The 16,385-nt window shown below is 39.0% G+C and overlaps 1 protein-coding gene across 4 annotated transcripts in view; it reads left to right on the plus strand.

Annotated features, from left to right (window-relative positions):
- Nucleotides 1–1,785: 1,785 nt before the first annotated feature.
- Nucleotides 1,786–16,385, plus strand: part of arhgef28a (Rho guanine nucleotide exchange factor (GEF) 28a) — a 93,160-nt gene continuing 78,560 nt past the window's right edge. For all 4 annotated transcript variants that reach the window (XM_072673966.1, XM_072673982.1, XM_072673974.1 and 1 more), the window contains exons 1-2: nucleotides 1,786–1,885; nucleotides 10,403–10,454. In XM_072673966.1, coding sequence (XP_072530067.1) covers nucleotides 10,422–10,454 — 33 coding nt within the window. In that variant the 5' untranslated portion in view covers nucleotides 1,786–1,885; nucleotides 10,403–10,421. The remainder of the gene's footprint in view (nucleotides 1,886–10,402; nucleotides 10,455–16,385) is intronic.

The following is a 16,385-nucleotide window of genomic DNA, read 5'->3' on the forward strand; positions in this document are numbered from 1 at the left end:
TCTCAAATATAACTTGCCTAATAATTCTGCACACACTGTATTTGTGCTAGACTAAAAGCTACCTTCCTTCCAAACCTTACTACAATCTCTTCAGCTAGCTAACAGCCAATCAGAGCAATGCTCATCACACGCCTCAACTAAAGTCACATTTTTACTATTTAGACATCAATGAACTTAAAATACTCAATAAATGCACTGGGACCTTTAATATTGTTAGAAATTCCCCTGAGGGAAAAGGCCAAACAAAGTGAACAGGGGAATATTAGAAGAGGTTCTGAAACAGAGGATGAAGCTCATGCCTATTTGGATGATTATTCTTTACTCCTCCAAGGACCCAAACTTCACATGAGCCAATACAGTAATGCGATGGCCCCTAATGATGTTCCACCGAGTGCGTACAGCCAGTCCTAAAGCACAAATTTGGAAAACAAATTAGATGGCAAATGAAGTGGCCAAGTTCAACAGATGAGCAGAGCAGCAGCTGTAGGTCACCTCTCAGAAAACACACATTGTCACAATGCTGGACTCTTCTTTACAACATTGAAACAATGTTGTTGAAAGGTGGTGCGGTCAACCTTGTCTCAGAAAGGTTGTCACAATGTCACAAGCTCATTAAGTAACACTGCCACATGATCTTGTCAGACTGACTGTCTGACTGCCGCAATTAAACAAGGAGCAGCTTCTTACTGTTGTCACTTTGTTGTCTGAACCTCCTAGAACTTTCTGAGGAATTACATTTCAACGTTGACAGCTGATCACTGTGGGTCTGCGTTTGAGTGTTTCAGACTATGGAGTTAAAGCAGAACACCTCAGGACCAGCTCCTTATCCACGTGACTGTGGTGTGAACGTTTGCTGTTGGTCTCTGCTGTCTGCAGACGTTGCTTGCCGAGTTGAATCTTTTGAATCGGTTCTTTTGAACCGACTCAAACGGATTCACGAGTCCTACCGTGATGTGTGTGCATCCTGTTGTTTGTAAGCAATTTAACTGGTTGTTTTTAACTTAAATATATACTTTAAATGAAACAAAGCAAAGCACATTTAGTTTAAGGGAAGGGAAGCGACATTTTATACTAATTCAAACACTTTAAATCTGCAACGTTCTAGTTTTCAGTATTTACAGTGTAGCTAATTAAAATAATGTAATGTAATACTAAGAACATTAACACCAGTTATTGTCCATATCTTAAATAGGCTATATGCTCTGTGAGTTTGCTGAGCACAAATGTGAAGACATCGATCAAACCACTTTTTCAACCAGTGACTTTTAAACTTTTATTTTTTCGTATTAGTTGGTCTAATGACTTTTAACAAAACAACAGAAAACCCTACGTTTATAATGTTAGATTAGTTTCTATTCACATTAAAAAAAAGTGCAATTATTTGCGTACAATAAGGTACAGATAAAATATTTAAATTAATTATAATGTAATAATTTTATAATAATTTATTAATTAACGCAAAAAATGTATCACTTCGGAGCAATCCCAAGGTATGTAGCATTTTAGCTGACCATAATAAACTTTAAAAATTACCTGACTAAAAAAAAAAAAAGACTCGACGTTTGAATCAGTGAATCATTGAAGTCGACGTTCGATTCAGTGAAACGCTGCGTTCGAAAGAATCGGCTCGGCACACTGAATCGAACTTCCCATCATTAGACGGCGCTGCCAGTCGGCGCTGCAGTTTCACATCCACAACACAGCACCCCTGAACACCGGCTGACTGAGAGAGAGAGAGAGAGATCACAGTGCTCGTGTTTGGGCTGCTTTCCTCCACGCTGTATGTGCAACCACACCCGCAGCACTCGCCTCGGTTACTGAATCTGGACTCTCCACGACAGCTGGTCACTCTACTGGTGCGGAGTTGAGAACTTTCCGGCTTCAGGTAAACACACTCCTGTTCACACTTCAGACGACCCGTGTTCAGGTGCTCTCTGTCCACGCACGGCAGACTAACGTGCGGACCCACAGCGTTTGGTCTAATCGACACAGTGTCGTCCTCCTAAACTGGAGGCTGGTGGTTAGCTGGTTTGTTTGTGTTGGGTTGTTGTAGGTAGGTAATGAAGCCACCTACTCACAGAGAGCTGAGAGCTGTTCAGTGGCTGACAAGTGGCAGCCATGGGAAGTGGGACTGGTGTTTTCTTCGTGCCTCTCTCTGTTACTGCCTTTCAGACACGTTCAGGGATTAATTCCAAATCAGCTGAGCCTTTATTCTGCCATTGTCACTTTCCGATAGACCGGTTTCCCCCTTTGTTTAGCTGAGGTGAACTGCAAACCTTCAGTAACGTTTGGACGATGTGAGGTAGGCTAACGTTACTATAACCCGTTAGTGTCCAGGTCTGAGTGTGATCCACCCGTATGGCTGAAGGTGAGAAGGTGCTCATATGAAGTCCAGTCTTTTGGTCACGTGGGACTGCTATTTTATTTATTTATTTTATAAATAATTTTATTTATTTATTTTATAAATCATTTTATTTATTTTATACATTTATTTATTTAAAAAAATTACAAGTTTCAAGTTTGTCATCTGCACAACATGTCAGGACATTTATGCATTGAAATGCTTGTGGTGAAGCTCAGGTTGATGCTCTACAGGAGGACAAAACTATATACATACTAAACATATTAAAAATAAAGTTATATTAAAAATAACTTGTTCAATGTTCAATGAATACAAAATACACACAAAATATACACAAAGAATATATATACAGAATATACAAAGACAATTTGTTGAGGGGAAAATTATATGAAGGTTAATTAAAATAGAAATGTAAAAAAAAAAACAAACACAAAAAATGCTAATAAATATAGCTAGTCCAAAGTTTAAGCACTTTAATTTTTAGGCACAAATGAGTCGAGCAACCGTTTTATAGGGGGATGTTTCAAAATGCAGGATATCCCCTCGTCTTTTAAGCCAAATAGGAATGTCCCTCACTTATTTTTATTTTTATTTTTCCATTGGTCAGGCTTGACTTTGAGCTCAAAGGCCTATACCTATACCTTAAATCTTTTCTCCATATTTTGTTCCCTCGTGCCTTCAGTATGGTTTTATGTAGTAAAACCGTCTCAGTGAATTTTACAGGACCATGTCCAAGCTCTGTTTGTCTCTGTTTTGGAGACTGTGCCTTTAAGGTGAACCTATGCAAATATCTCTTTTCTGATTGGCTGCAATGCTGAAAGCCTGAGTATCCTCTCTCTATGACATTATTGATCTTTGTTAAAAACTACTGAGCTTTAAAATGAGTGTTTTTCAAGAGTAAGCTGTCACACCCAAACTACTCAAACACTGCAAGGAAGAAATGCACAGTTTACAACACAGTATTACACAGTTTCCCCTCCAGTATCTGATCCAGTGCTTTCTGGCCTGATACTGATGCCTGCTGATACCCTGTGATACTGATCAATGATTGTATCTAGTTGTATTGTAGACGTGTCCATGTTCATTCATAACCGTATGGGTGTTCATTCCTACGTTGCCAGCGCCTGACGATATCCTTTTGATGAGTTTAAGAGGATTTTCTCTGAAGCCCAGCACACTTGGGCTCCCTGTTTGTCTGGCAAATCTCACTTTGATGAGTGATATTAAGAAAAAGGATTATTTCACATGCCATCGATTGGAAAATTAGATCATAGGCTGGTTCCTTCAGCTTTAAAAAGGCCACATATGACAAAGCTTACAGAGCCTTGTGGATCAAAGGGAGACATAGGGATGAGTAATATGGTCAAATTCAAATCCTGATACTTTAAGACAGGTTTACGATATTTAGCTTTTCATGGTTTGATAAGTTTAAACTGAGAAAAAGCTTGAGTGGTGATACCTTTACAGAAATACTTAGGATAGCCTTTGGGATTATCGGCTATTTACTAATAAAAAGGGCCAACACTTTTTAATGTACTGACAATGTCCACAATTATTAGGAGAACATTCTGCAACATTGTTTATCAGAGTGACGCTAAAATAGTTGTATTTCCCACCCATAGATAGATGGATACAAATGTATCTGCTGGCCATTCAAGCCTCTGAACCTCATTGAAATGTAAAATGCATTGTATTTGCAGTTCATAAGCATTCTTCAGAACCAAAGACATGTCCCTCATGGGTCCCCCATGTCCACTCCTCTTTTTCATTATAACAATAAAACAAAAGAGTGTTTTGTGGTTGCTTAGTGCAGTTTGACTGATGCAGTTTGATAGGAAAGACTCCCATCAGATAATTAATTTATTAATTAATGTGTGGGTTATTTAATAAAACTAAACATAAGTATAAAACTAATGAAGAAGTAGGGATCCATTTTGGTCCCAGAGATTTGATGGAGTTAGTTTCCATTTTAAACCACTGACCAAACAAGGTCTTGTGTAGTAGGATAAAAATCTGAAAACCTGAAGGAAAATCTATTTTAATGTGACATTATATGTACACTCTATTACTAACCAGACATAACTCGAAAGTAAAGGTGTAGCAGGAGTGTATTTACCTCCATGGGTCTGGTAGCAAGGGCAAAAAAAGTATAAAGAAAAGGGCAAACCTGTGGGGAAAAAGCAGCTCAACGCAGTAAAGCACTAGAACCACAGACATTACGTTAAGTTTTCATTTTTCACTGTAAAATAGTTCCACGCTGCTGTGACCTGTGAGTAATCTTCATTCATAAAGCCTAGGGAATCCTGAGTGCGCCCTGCTAGAACACAGTTTTGGAGACTGTGCTTTGGAGACTTCATTGACTTCATTGCACAGCAGTAAAAACAAAGGATTGCAATTGAATCGTGCTTAAAATATCCCTTCTGCTAAACATGGTTGGATCTGCACTGATTCTGGTTTAATAGATTGGACACAGACAGCCCTAATCACATAAAGGAAAGTGACTAAGAATGAATTTGCATTTGAAACATGCTTAAGGTCAGTTTCTGTGCTGCAGGCTAACTGGAGCGTGCCATGCAAGTGAAGGAGACCAGGGCAAAACATAGGGCAGGGTGTCCTGATTATCAGGAGAGATTTTACTTCCTCCTTCCTTGTGGCAGTGTCCGTATCCCGTACGGATTGTGCGGCCTGAGTGAAGATCCATAGAAGGCATAGAAATGTTCTCCTTGTTTCTCTTATTTACTCTTCAGACCTGGTAAATAAATAGTGGGAAGTCGAGTATTATAGAAATTCTAGTGTTTTTTAATGGAATGTCTCTCCACTCACAGTATATCCTGAAACAGCACACACTCACGCTGTGTGAAGTCATGTAGTTAGCTGTCAACTGTTTAGGCATCCTCCCGTCTCTGTTCATATACCATATGGTTGTCTGAGTATTGAGATTTGAGTATTGAGATATGAGCCACAGGTTACAGTGATGGTTCTTGGTGCACTGCTGTCTTTTTACCGTTGTGGTATTTGTTACACATGACCTCAGTGACAGTCCCAAAAAAAATGAACCTCTTGGTGAGGTCAGGCACATTATTGACAGATATGTTTGGAGGCTAAAATGGACAGAACATCTTCAAATCGTAGAAGTGGATTCTGATAAAAGACGTTGAATGGAAAAGGGTAAATAAAAATAAAGTTTAAACAATAACAGAATAGTAAATAAATCAAATTTTACAGCTTGAATCCACAGTAAAGAGTGACAGTAAGAAAAAGGAAATGTAAAAATGTTGGATACCAGATATACAAGCTGTTCCTGAAGTTCCAATCAGTAAAGTGAAAACCATGCCAGTGGTCCTGATTTAAATGAGCAAGTGTGTTTCTGTGTTAAATAATGTCACAGTAAAGTGATTTCTCAAAATTAACTTTCATTTTTTTCATTTTTTATTTACTTTATTTTTAGACAAAGCAAATAGTATTGTGGAGTAAGAAAGATACATTTAATTACATTTGCACGTTTAGTAAAAACCCTTTGTTTGTGAATTTGCCTCTGTGAATGACCTCTTATCTTATAATCTTGCTTGAAAGTAACTTGAACTTGAATTTAACAGCATAGATATTACTGATCATGATGAGGTACTTTATTAATGCATTCCTCATTTCCAGTAACAGAATGACTAACAGGAAAATGTTGGGTGTATAGCCTTCCTTGTTTGCACTGTAACACCAGTCATAAAATGTCTAGACTTTCTCCTCCTAAATAATCTGAGATAACATCCAGTCAGGAAAATCAGTGTGACTTCACTGAACATGCTTTGTTGTTGCAATGAGGAGGCAGTCCTGCTAGTGTCTGCTTGAATCTGCAACTAGTGAGGTTCACGGTGATATATATATATATATATATATATATAATCTCAAATTGCCTAAATCAGAATTCCTCAAATAAGTTTTCAAAACATTGCTATATTGTCATAAAGCAGTCTGCTTTGAAACCTTAATAGCGTGTACATGGTACATCAAATTATTTCATTTCAAAACCCTGACCAGTTCAGTTGTACATCATACAAGCCCTTTAAAGAGCAGACAGTCGGGCTGCTAGGATGGTAGAGGGAAAATTCTTGGGTATATTGTGTTTGTTTTACAACCTGTAGCGTTGACTGTCTGGTAGGTGCATCATAAAAGCTCAGATAACAGTACTGTAAATCATTTCAGACTGTCCAGGTTAGGCTGAATTTGCAGCTGCGTCTCAAATCCTAGGCTGCATTTCTCGGCCTCTGCATCACGAAAAGGCTGTTCGAAATGGAAGGACCCTTCATGTACTGCCTAGAAATGCAGCCCAAATTCTGAGCGATTTTGAGGATGCATCTGATGTACCCTTTTCCAGCCCTCAGTCACCCTTAGTTCTGTGCGCACATACAACAAGACGGGCGACATTAATAGCACTAAGAAAAAATGAGTTTTAAAATGTGATATATAATAGAATCTTTTTCTGTGGAGAAATGGAAAAAGCACACAGGTTTAGCACCACACTCGCAAGAGGTGGGACCTTTCTGGTGGTTTCATCACGCAGCCTCATTACACTGGTCTATCTATGTGACCAATAGGCTACTAAGAAGAAGTCTTCATAGGACAGTCCTACCGAGGACCTTCTGTAGCTCTGCTGTAGCCTAGGCTTTAAGACGCAGCTTGTGTGTCTGTGTGCTCCGTGGTATTCTACTGTTTACCCTCAGGACAAAAAAAATAAAGAAAAAAAAGCAGCAAGCGGTCCAAGCTGAAACACATACTCTTTCCATGTGAGTGGGCGGAGCTAAATCGCTGTAATCACTAACTGAAAGTGTGAAATCATGACGATATTACTGCGTTTGTGCAGTTGAGCCATACAAAAATATTTCGTGAAATTCCTTGCTAAGCTATGGTGAAGGTGCATGTTGAATTATTCTTAAGTGACCCATGTAGACTTTTTTTCATTATCAGATTATTGAACTTATTATTGAAAACTTGTAAACATGTTGAGTGAATTATAACAACCTGGTTTTCTGCAGTTCTCAGTTTTTTGTGATCCTTTCATTTCTAAGCCAAGTTAACAGCCTTCCCGTTTACACAGCTTTCCAGGATTTCTACGCCTGTGGTGTTGATGTCTGTCTCAGTCTGCATCACCATGCAATAATAATGTGTATGTGTGGAGGGAGGGGGTGGGGGGACACCATGTGACTGATGTGTAGAGTTACCTGGAACAATACAGTGTCTCGGAGCACCAAGGCCAATGTGTCCAAAAAGGGAAACCAAGTTATATGAACATTTGCACTCTAGCATAGGTTGGGATAAATTGGGATAGGTACAAGTAGTTGGATAAGGATGCTTTCACACCTACATGGTTTGGTGCAGACTTTAAAGTAGCTGAATGCATTTATTAGAAGCGGTGTCCACAAACATTCAGATTTGTAGTGTTTCACCTGCTGAAATCATGTGGTAAAGCCAAGGCGAATAAAACCAGGTTACAGCAAGTGAGCAAGTGATCCTCACTGTTACTTTGTCGACACTCTTGTTAATCATAATGCACTCCAGAAGCCTGAAATGCCCCGGGTTTTAATCTGACATTGTGCTCTGATATCACAGGCAGGTATTAATCCTGTTGATGCTATACTAACCATGAGGTTGGCTTATGTAATCTGTTACATTGAGCTGTAATAAGCCAGTATGACAAAGTAGGTTAATAGGGGCAAGCCGAATAGATTCGGTGAAACAAACCTACCACCAAAGATTGTAAGGCGGAGGTTGTGGGCTCAGTGGCGGCTCAGTGGCGGCTCAGTGGTTAGAACACTATTAATGGCTATTAATGACAGTTAGGCCCTTGAGCAAGGCCCTTAACCCTCTCCGCCTCCCAGGTGCAGCAGCGATGGCCGCCCATCGCTCCGGGGCACGTGTGTGTGTGTGTTGTTTGTTCACTGCACGGATGGGTTAAAGGTGGAGACACAAATGGTGAATACGGTTGTCTTGTGAAAATCTGCCATGTTCTAGTTCATAGAAAACAGAAGGAATTTGTTACCTCGACATCACTATCAGCACTGTGTTTTAGGTGCCATATGTCTTGTATCCATCATTTGATCTTATGTGCTTCTTGTATGTACAATTGCCGCTATGAGGTATCTATCCGTCTTGTCCCCTGCTCGAAATAAAAGCACCGCACAATAAATCATGATGTTGCGCGTTGGTGTCAGAAGACGGCTTAAGACGCCCCATGATTTAGAGGTTTAGACAAACCCACCGCTTATGAGCCACAAACAGGATTACATAGTTTGAAGACTGGCTCTGGCCTGATTAGAACTAATTCACCTAACTATGTTTTTTGTTTGCTTTGGCAACCGTTTCAGTGGTGGTCTGCTCTGCTGTCTGACTGCTGTCTTTCTCTTTTTTTCTTTTGTTTTTGTGTTTTTTTTTTTTTTCCCTGCATTGGGGATTTGACCTAATTAAGGGGAATGCCAGATGACCCTGAGAGTCAGCAGAACATACTGCACCAAAGGAAAGTTATAGAGAGAGGTTGTATTGGATTCTTAAATGAGAATTGCTGTTTAGTCTGGGGCTGGGCTTAAACTAGACAAAACGTGTTCCCAGTGTGCCCATGACAAATTAAACAGCCACTTTGTGCTGCGGCCCTTTAGTTCTTTTGTATGCTATTTGCATTCTCTCTCTCTCTCTCTCTCTCTCTCTCTCTCTCTCTCTCTCTCTCTCACTCTCTGCCCAGTTGAATGTCATGTTTTGTTGTTAAGTGAATAGACGTTTGTCCTCACAGTGTTTTCCCAACCAGCCTCCATCTTTGGTGCATGTGGCTGCGCTGGGTGCATATGCCAGAGGCTGTGCTTTTCCTCTGCAAATGTGCCCAGTTATTGAGTGTGTTTACATTTTTTTTTATGTATTTATTATTATTATTTTTTTTACATTTGTTATTATTATTATTATTTTTTTTTTTTTATGTTGTCATTTTAAAGGCTGGAAAATTTGAACGGCTTTGTGTGATTGGTTTACTGTTCAAATGAGCCTGCTATGGTTGTTTGCCTTTTTAGAAGATTTGCTCACTCCTGGTTTAATCATCTCAGATGATTTTTTTTCAAAAAAAAAAAAGATAAAAAACTTTCTTATTAAACATTAGGACTCTTTAGAAGATGCTTGGTTATATTACACACAAGTTTCCACCCGTGCCTAGTAATCGGAGTGTCTATTTCCTTTGTACCTGGACAAATATGACTGTCATGTAGGGCTGGGTGATATGGTTCAAAATATAATTAATACAATACAGACATTTTCACGATATGCCATATTTATTGCAATACACGATCGCAGACAAAATGCATCTGTAGCGACATATTCTTAAAAACTACAACGCACATACTGTCCAATGATTTTTATCAAAATGTGCTGCACTTCAAGCAGTTACCCAGGACTGATTACACTGCTTGTAATGAAGCATGCAGCTGGTCAGTGTTCTTTAAGCTGTTGATAAAATTCATCACGATTGGATAAAATATCGTCATGTTGCGCACACCTACCTACATTGAAGAATTATTAGATGATGGTCTTTCATGTGCCTCACCACACATTCAGTGTCTGCATCATGCATTTTGGAAAGGGGTCCTGTGGACCGATAAAGTAGACAGCTATGGCCAAAAGAAAAAAAAAACAAACACTCCTTTAACTGTTAAGCACAGGCCTGTGTTGCAGCCAGTGGCACATGGAACATTTCATTGGTCAGTACCAGGGCTGCACAGTATATCTCTTTAGCATCGCCATCGCAATGTAGGCATGTACAATAGTCACACGGCAGGTTGCGTAATGTCACAAGACACATTTAATTCAATTACAATTACACTTTTTATTTCTGTGTGATACAAATATCATGACCTGTTGGATCATTGATGTTTTTCTCCACAGTATAGTACAGTCCTAACTTTACACATTAGAACAGTTTGAAGCTGGGCTATATTACACACATACAGCATATGTCCACCTGTGGCCTACCTGTGGCCTACACTGAACCAACTTTGTGTTTTGTCCTTGCAGATGAAGATATAATGGTCTGATGGAGCTGAACAGAGAAGAGGTGCCTCTTTATGTGAGTATCAGAAACTGTCCTTTTTTTAGTCACAGATGGAGAAAAAAGCTGATGTGAAAATAAATGGGGATAATTAATAATGGAGGATTTATCTGAATATATGCATAGAAGTGGTAAAAACAATAGACTACTTCCCTTTATTTAGACACTTCTTCAATTCCTCCATTTATGTTTATTTATCTCTCTTGCATGTTTACTCTGTCTGTCTGTCTGTGAGTCTCTCTTGCCCTCTCTTTCTCTCTCGCTCTCTCTCTCTCTCGCCCTCTCTCTCGCTAACATGAAATTCTACCCTTTTCAGTTCTTTGTTTCTTTGTTCTCCTGGGATCTGTCCTTTCATTCTGTCTGGCTGCCAAATGACAGTACTCATTTATTTGAGGCCTTTACGTGTGTGTGTGTGTGTGTGTGTGTGTGTGTGTGTGTGTGTGTGTGTGTGTGTATATTTGGGAGTGTCTGTGTTTTTCAAGGACTGAAAAGCTTTTACTTGGCCCTTCTTAGCCACTTTTTATTACATAATAATTACAAGTTCATTAAGATGACCATTTTTATGTTTAATTACATGTTTAATGTATTACCAATATTATTCTAAACACCTATGAGTGTGTTTTGGCAGTTCACCTTTTAAAATATTATGACTACATTGTGACAATACCAGAATTTTGACTTTTGATATATCTTATTTCAGTTTTAGTAACATTGTTATGAACACATCTGAAAGATAATAAGTAAAGAAGCTTTACCATCTTTTTTTTTTAAGCTTTTAAAGGGTCTTCACGCACCTGTGCAGTAACCCTAATGGTTAACTGCAGCATAGGTCTTTGACTGAGAGCTTCAGAGTGTTTAGAAAGAGCACAATCCATAAACATTAAGTAGTAAACTTGTTTCTGGAAATGTGGTTGCATCATGGGGTCTCTTTATTACGTTTGTTATTGATGTTCTTTGTCCTAGGTTAACTTTATTAATGCTAGCTTAAATGTCATCTGATTACTTTGTACTGGGATACATTTGGAAAATGTCATGAAAGGAAATTCTCAGTATTTCCCAAGCGCCAACAACCAAGTGTAGCATCACAATTCTGAATTCTGAATGCATTTAGTTTTGTAGCAGTGTTGAAACATTTGCTGTGTCTTACAGCGCAGGGACAGACTGATTATTTACAGCAGCATTCAAAAGTTTGGGCACCCCAAATAACTGGGTGAAAATATCTCTGAGAATTTAGTGAGTAGAAGACCGCTGAATAAAGGTGTAATGCAAAACGTTCTAAAAAGTAGTAAACAAGATTATTGAATTAGTTATGTTTGTAAAAAACTTTCACCAAGTTCCCAGATCTTTATTAGCCATGAGCTCTTCCAAGCAGCTGCCTAGGACTCAGACTCTGAAGTATCTGAAGAATAATAGATGCTCAGAAAGTAGGGCTGCACAATATATCATTGCAGCATTGTCATTCCAATGTGCGCATGCTCAATAATCACATTGCAGGATGTGCAAGGTCACATATGGCAACATGAATCAAGCATCTAATGCTGAAACGTGCTTGGAAAATTCACACTGGTCGCATTTTCCATTGCAGATCTATTCTACTCAGTCTTTGATGCACCATTATTAATTTCATGACCTGTTGGATTATTGACATATATATGACAAATATATATATATATATGTAGTCATTGTTGTGTATCAAGGAAAACAACTCATCGGACCAGGGGACCTTCTTGCATTGCTCCAAGATCCAGTTCCATTGGGCTTTGATGCACCACGTTGCATGTTCATTGTAGGCACTTACAACCGTGGACAGGGGTTAGCATGGGCGCTCAGCACTGGACACATTGGGATAGACTGTGTGTTGTGTTTACTTAATTCTGGAACATAAAAGTTGACATTCTATCATATATCGTACTTCCCTATCATATTTAATGTTAACGATGCATAAACAAACATACATACACACTATGTCCTACCTCAATAATGTTTATCATTCATGTAATCTAATGTTAGTGATTTACTGCCACAATACATCATTTTATGCAATTTGCTTAAGCATCCAATACTTTTGCACAGTACTGTAGATCTTGCAGACCAAGCCCTTTCCATTACATCCACTAAGCTAACCTGATAGGATGCTTTTCCATGGATTTTTATGTTCACTCCATTATTATACCTCTTTTATACCTCTTTTATAACTTTCATCTGTAATCAGATTGAAGGCTGAACTAGAGAAAGCTTCAGTTTAGCTCCATGACCTCGATGCAAAAGAACAGCAGTGTGCAAGGTGTGTGTTTGGTTCTCCTAGTCCGCAGGGGAAGAATGTGTTATTGCAACTGGATATGTTTAGGGTTTATGGCGGACTCAAATAATGTTAACTCAACTCATGGCTCAATAGACAAATGGCCTCATTCACTGGAGTTAAAGGTGTGTGTGTGTGGGTGTGTGGGTGGCTGGGTGTGTGTGTGCTTGTCAGTGTGAAAAATGGTCAGCCTATGCCTTGTTAAATGCTTTCAGGTGTCCTTGACTTTTCAGGAGGTCAAATGTTTCCGTCTGTTTTTGCTTATGCTTTAGACCCGTGCGCTTCCGTGAAAAGTACATTCTGTTTTCATTCCACGTCCGAATGTGTCTTGTTAATTAATCTCACTGTTACATTTGCATAATTTAATGCACTTCTGGCTGGGTTAAATTTGCATTCACTGGCGGCTTAACTCGTATCTGCTGCGGACTAATAAACCTGCATCCCCATTTGACCTCAATTTCGGCTGGACAGTATAAGCAAAGGTCTAATTTCTCTTTAAAATGACACTCTTCAAAATAAAAGTGTAAAGCGCGTCAATGTAAAGGTTGTTTTCCAATTTACAGGTAGTTCTTAGGGAAGAACTTGCTTAAATTATTGCTTGGTCTGACCACAAATTGTGGTTTGGCTGGTTATTTTATGTTGTTTTTGGCCATGTAGCCTTTAGCATGCTAATAAGCTGACACAGTAATCAAGCTGTATCCATAGTCTTATTACAATAATTTGCAACCTATTGAGTTCTATGATCTTTTAATATTTCAGTGAAATTATGAAAGAGCTCGCTGAATTCCAGCGTTGTTCTGTAATAGGATGCTGGCTTTGCAACAAGTCAGTTCATGAAATGTTTTCCCTTTCATATATTCCATGATCAAATGTGAGTGGCATTTTTGAAAAATTGTAACATTTTGGAACCACCGCAACTCATACAAGTTACAGAGCAGGATTACACTTCATAACTTCATAACTCTCTGCTTACTTAATAACTGCAGAGTTCCAAGCCTTCTCTGGCATTAACATCGGCAAAAAAAAACTGGGTGCCGCAAGCAGGAGGATTTGGAGCAGTGGAAACGTGTTCTGTGTAGTGATGAATCACTCTTCTCTATCTGGCAGTCTGATGGACGAGTCTGGGTTTGGTGAACGGTGGGACTATAAAGTTTGGTAGAGGAGGGATAATGCTGTAGGGGATGGTTTTTCAGGAACTGCTTAGACCCCTTAGTTTCAATGGAAGGAGTGCTTCAGCATACCAAGACATTTTGGACGATTGTATGTTTCTAACTCTCTTCCTGGTCTGTTCCAGCATGACTGTGCACAAAGCATGGTCAACAAAGCTGTGGTTGGGAGATTCTAGACAGAGGTTGTAATCAAACGTTTGATTTGGACTGTCCCCAGTCTCATCACAGTAAATGCATGCTCAAATACTAATTAATTTGCTTCAAAAATACATCCGAAACCTATGTAAAGATGTGTTTATAGAATAGTAAGTCATCTGTGGTTAACACATCTGTTTATCTGTATGTTCATTTGATATAAATATTTTTTGTATTCCTTTAAGATTTGCCATGCATAAAGGAGAAATAGCAACTGTGTATTTGTGTATTGTTCTTAGGTAAATGCTGATGTGTTAAACATTAGTCTTGATTAAGGCAAACAGAATTGCATGTAAGCATGCAGAGGTTTTAAGATAAGAATTCAAAAGCCCTGGTGCCTGTACGTGTTTCACAGGGCTGATAACCAGGCCTAATTTATTTGAACATCCATTCCTTGCCTGCTGCTAGAATACAAACTGATACAGTGCCTTTCCTTTTTTAAAAGATAAACCTCCATGGCAACAGTCCAGCATTATAGTAATCACTGTCGTAAGTCATATCACCTGGTAAAAGGTCTGTCATGAATGCAGTATGTATTGCTGAACAAAATGCAGTTGAAGCTCTGTGATAGGCTCTGTAATATACACTTAGAGCTCAAACCAGAGACCTTGTCCATCTCCATCCCCATAATAGATTAATTATACCATCTCAGCAGCGGTGAATTGTAACCATTGTAACCAGCTTAAGCCTTCAGTTCCGGTCACAAAAATGAACAACTAAATAAATTCAGTTTTGAAAATGCTTATTTCTGCTAGTGCTGTAATAAGAATTCATGTAATGTGTAGGGCTGTGCTAAGCTAATGCTGGTGCATCTTTGCCTTATAGATGAATGCATTCTGCCATTTGAGGCTGTATCCATTGCTGACACATATGTGCAAATGCAGGCACACAGCCTAAAGAAGTATTGTCCATAAAGACTCTCAGGAGCAGGCTTTTCTTGCGAAATCAGCCTCACCCACTGGAAACCAACACATGATTGGTGAATCCCCCTGTCACATTCTAATTACATTGCCTGTTAATCTGAGCATTAACAGAGAGCTTGCTTGACTGTCTCTGTTTATATAGGGGGAAAAAACATTTTTTTGTGCTCAGAAGTCATCAGACCTTCTCTAAAGGCTTGAAATGCCCTGAGGGTTCCCCCACTGGATTTCAGTCACTACCTCTCTTGGGTAGCTTTTGTTTTCAACACCTTTCTTTGGAAACTGTGACTCATTGCAGGGGCTTGCAAGCAATATCTGGAAAATTGTATGAAGGCCATCAGTCCAGGCGTTAAATCTGAAAACATTACATCCTTAATCCATAGTGAAAATGCCATCTACATGCATTCAACTATGTTAGGTTGCACCCATTATGCATGCACACTTAGCTTGTGTAGTCCGTGTAGAGATGTATTGCCAATAGAATAGGACCCTGCCTAATGCCAGGCATAGGCTAGAGGGGAATAAAGCAACCCTTAGCAGTTGAGCTGTGTTCTCTGGAACGATGGTGCCCCATCCAATACGTTTTGGATTAGTTGAGGTGGAGTAGTGATCATTTAACAGCCTGACCTCACTAATGCCCTTTCTGCTGTTTGCAATATCCTCTCAGAAATGCCCTAAAAGCCAGTAGAAAACCTTCCGTGGACAGTGGAGACAGTTACTCCAACAAAAGCAGGAAAAACCCCTTTTTCATTATCCTTGATTTCAGAAGGAACAATGAAGGAGCAGATGTCCCAATACTTTTGTCCATAGAATGTTACTTTTCCAACCTAAAAAGTTACTTTTCGAAGAATGTTGGTCTATTTTTTTTTTGTCTACAATAAAATCTAGGCATTACTAAGAAGATCAGATGCTGTCGCCACTGTAGCAGAGTAAAATACAATGTGAAGGAAACTGCAGAAATTGCAGTTCCGTAGAACTAAGAAGAAATAGTTGGAAAACGCATTCATCCTGATTGTACTTGATGTGATTAACTGAGTAAGTGTAACCAATTATTACCCACCTCTGAAAGAATAGAATATCTATTATATATCTATATATATCAGGTTAGATTATAAGAATAATCTTACCTGTCCTTAAAACAGTGACTGTAAATTTAGCCTTGTTTAATGAATAGTGCTTCTAAAATGTCCAGCCGGTGTGTGAGCTTCCTAGGAAAAAGTCTGTCCTGAAGTGCACTGTGATCAAAGAACATTTAATGAGTGATTATCTCTAATAAAGGACATTTGATGGCAGCTCTGTTTCAGATTCTTAAGAAGATTATGCCACAACTCCGCAGTCTCAAAGATTGAATTTGGCTCTTGAAGGC

This window comes from Salminus brasiliensis, chromosome 1 (assembly GCF_030463535.1).
Source record: "Salminus brasiliensis chromosome 1, fSalBra1.hap2, whole genome shotgun sequence".
In the NCBI taxonomy this organism is placed as follows: domain Eukaryota; kingdom Metazoa; phylum Chordata; class Actinopteri; order Characiformes; family Bryconidae; genus Salminus; species Salminus brasiliensis.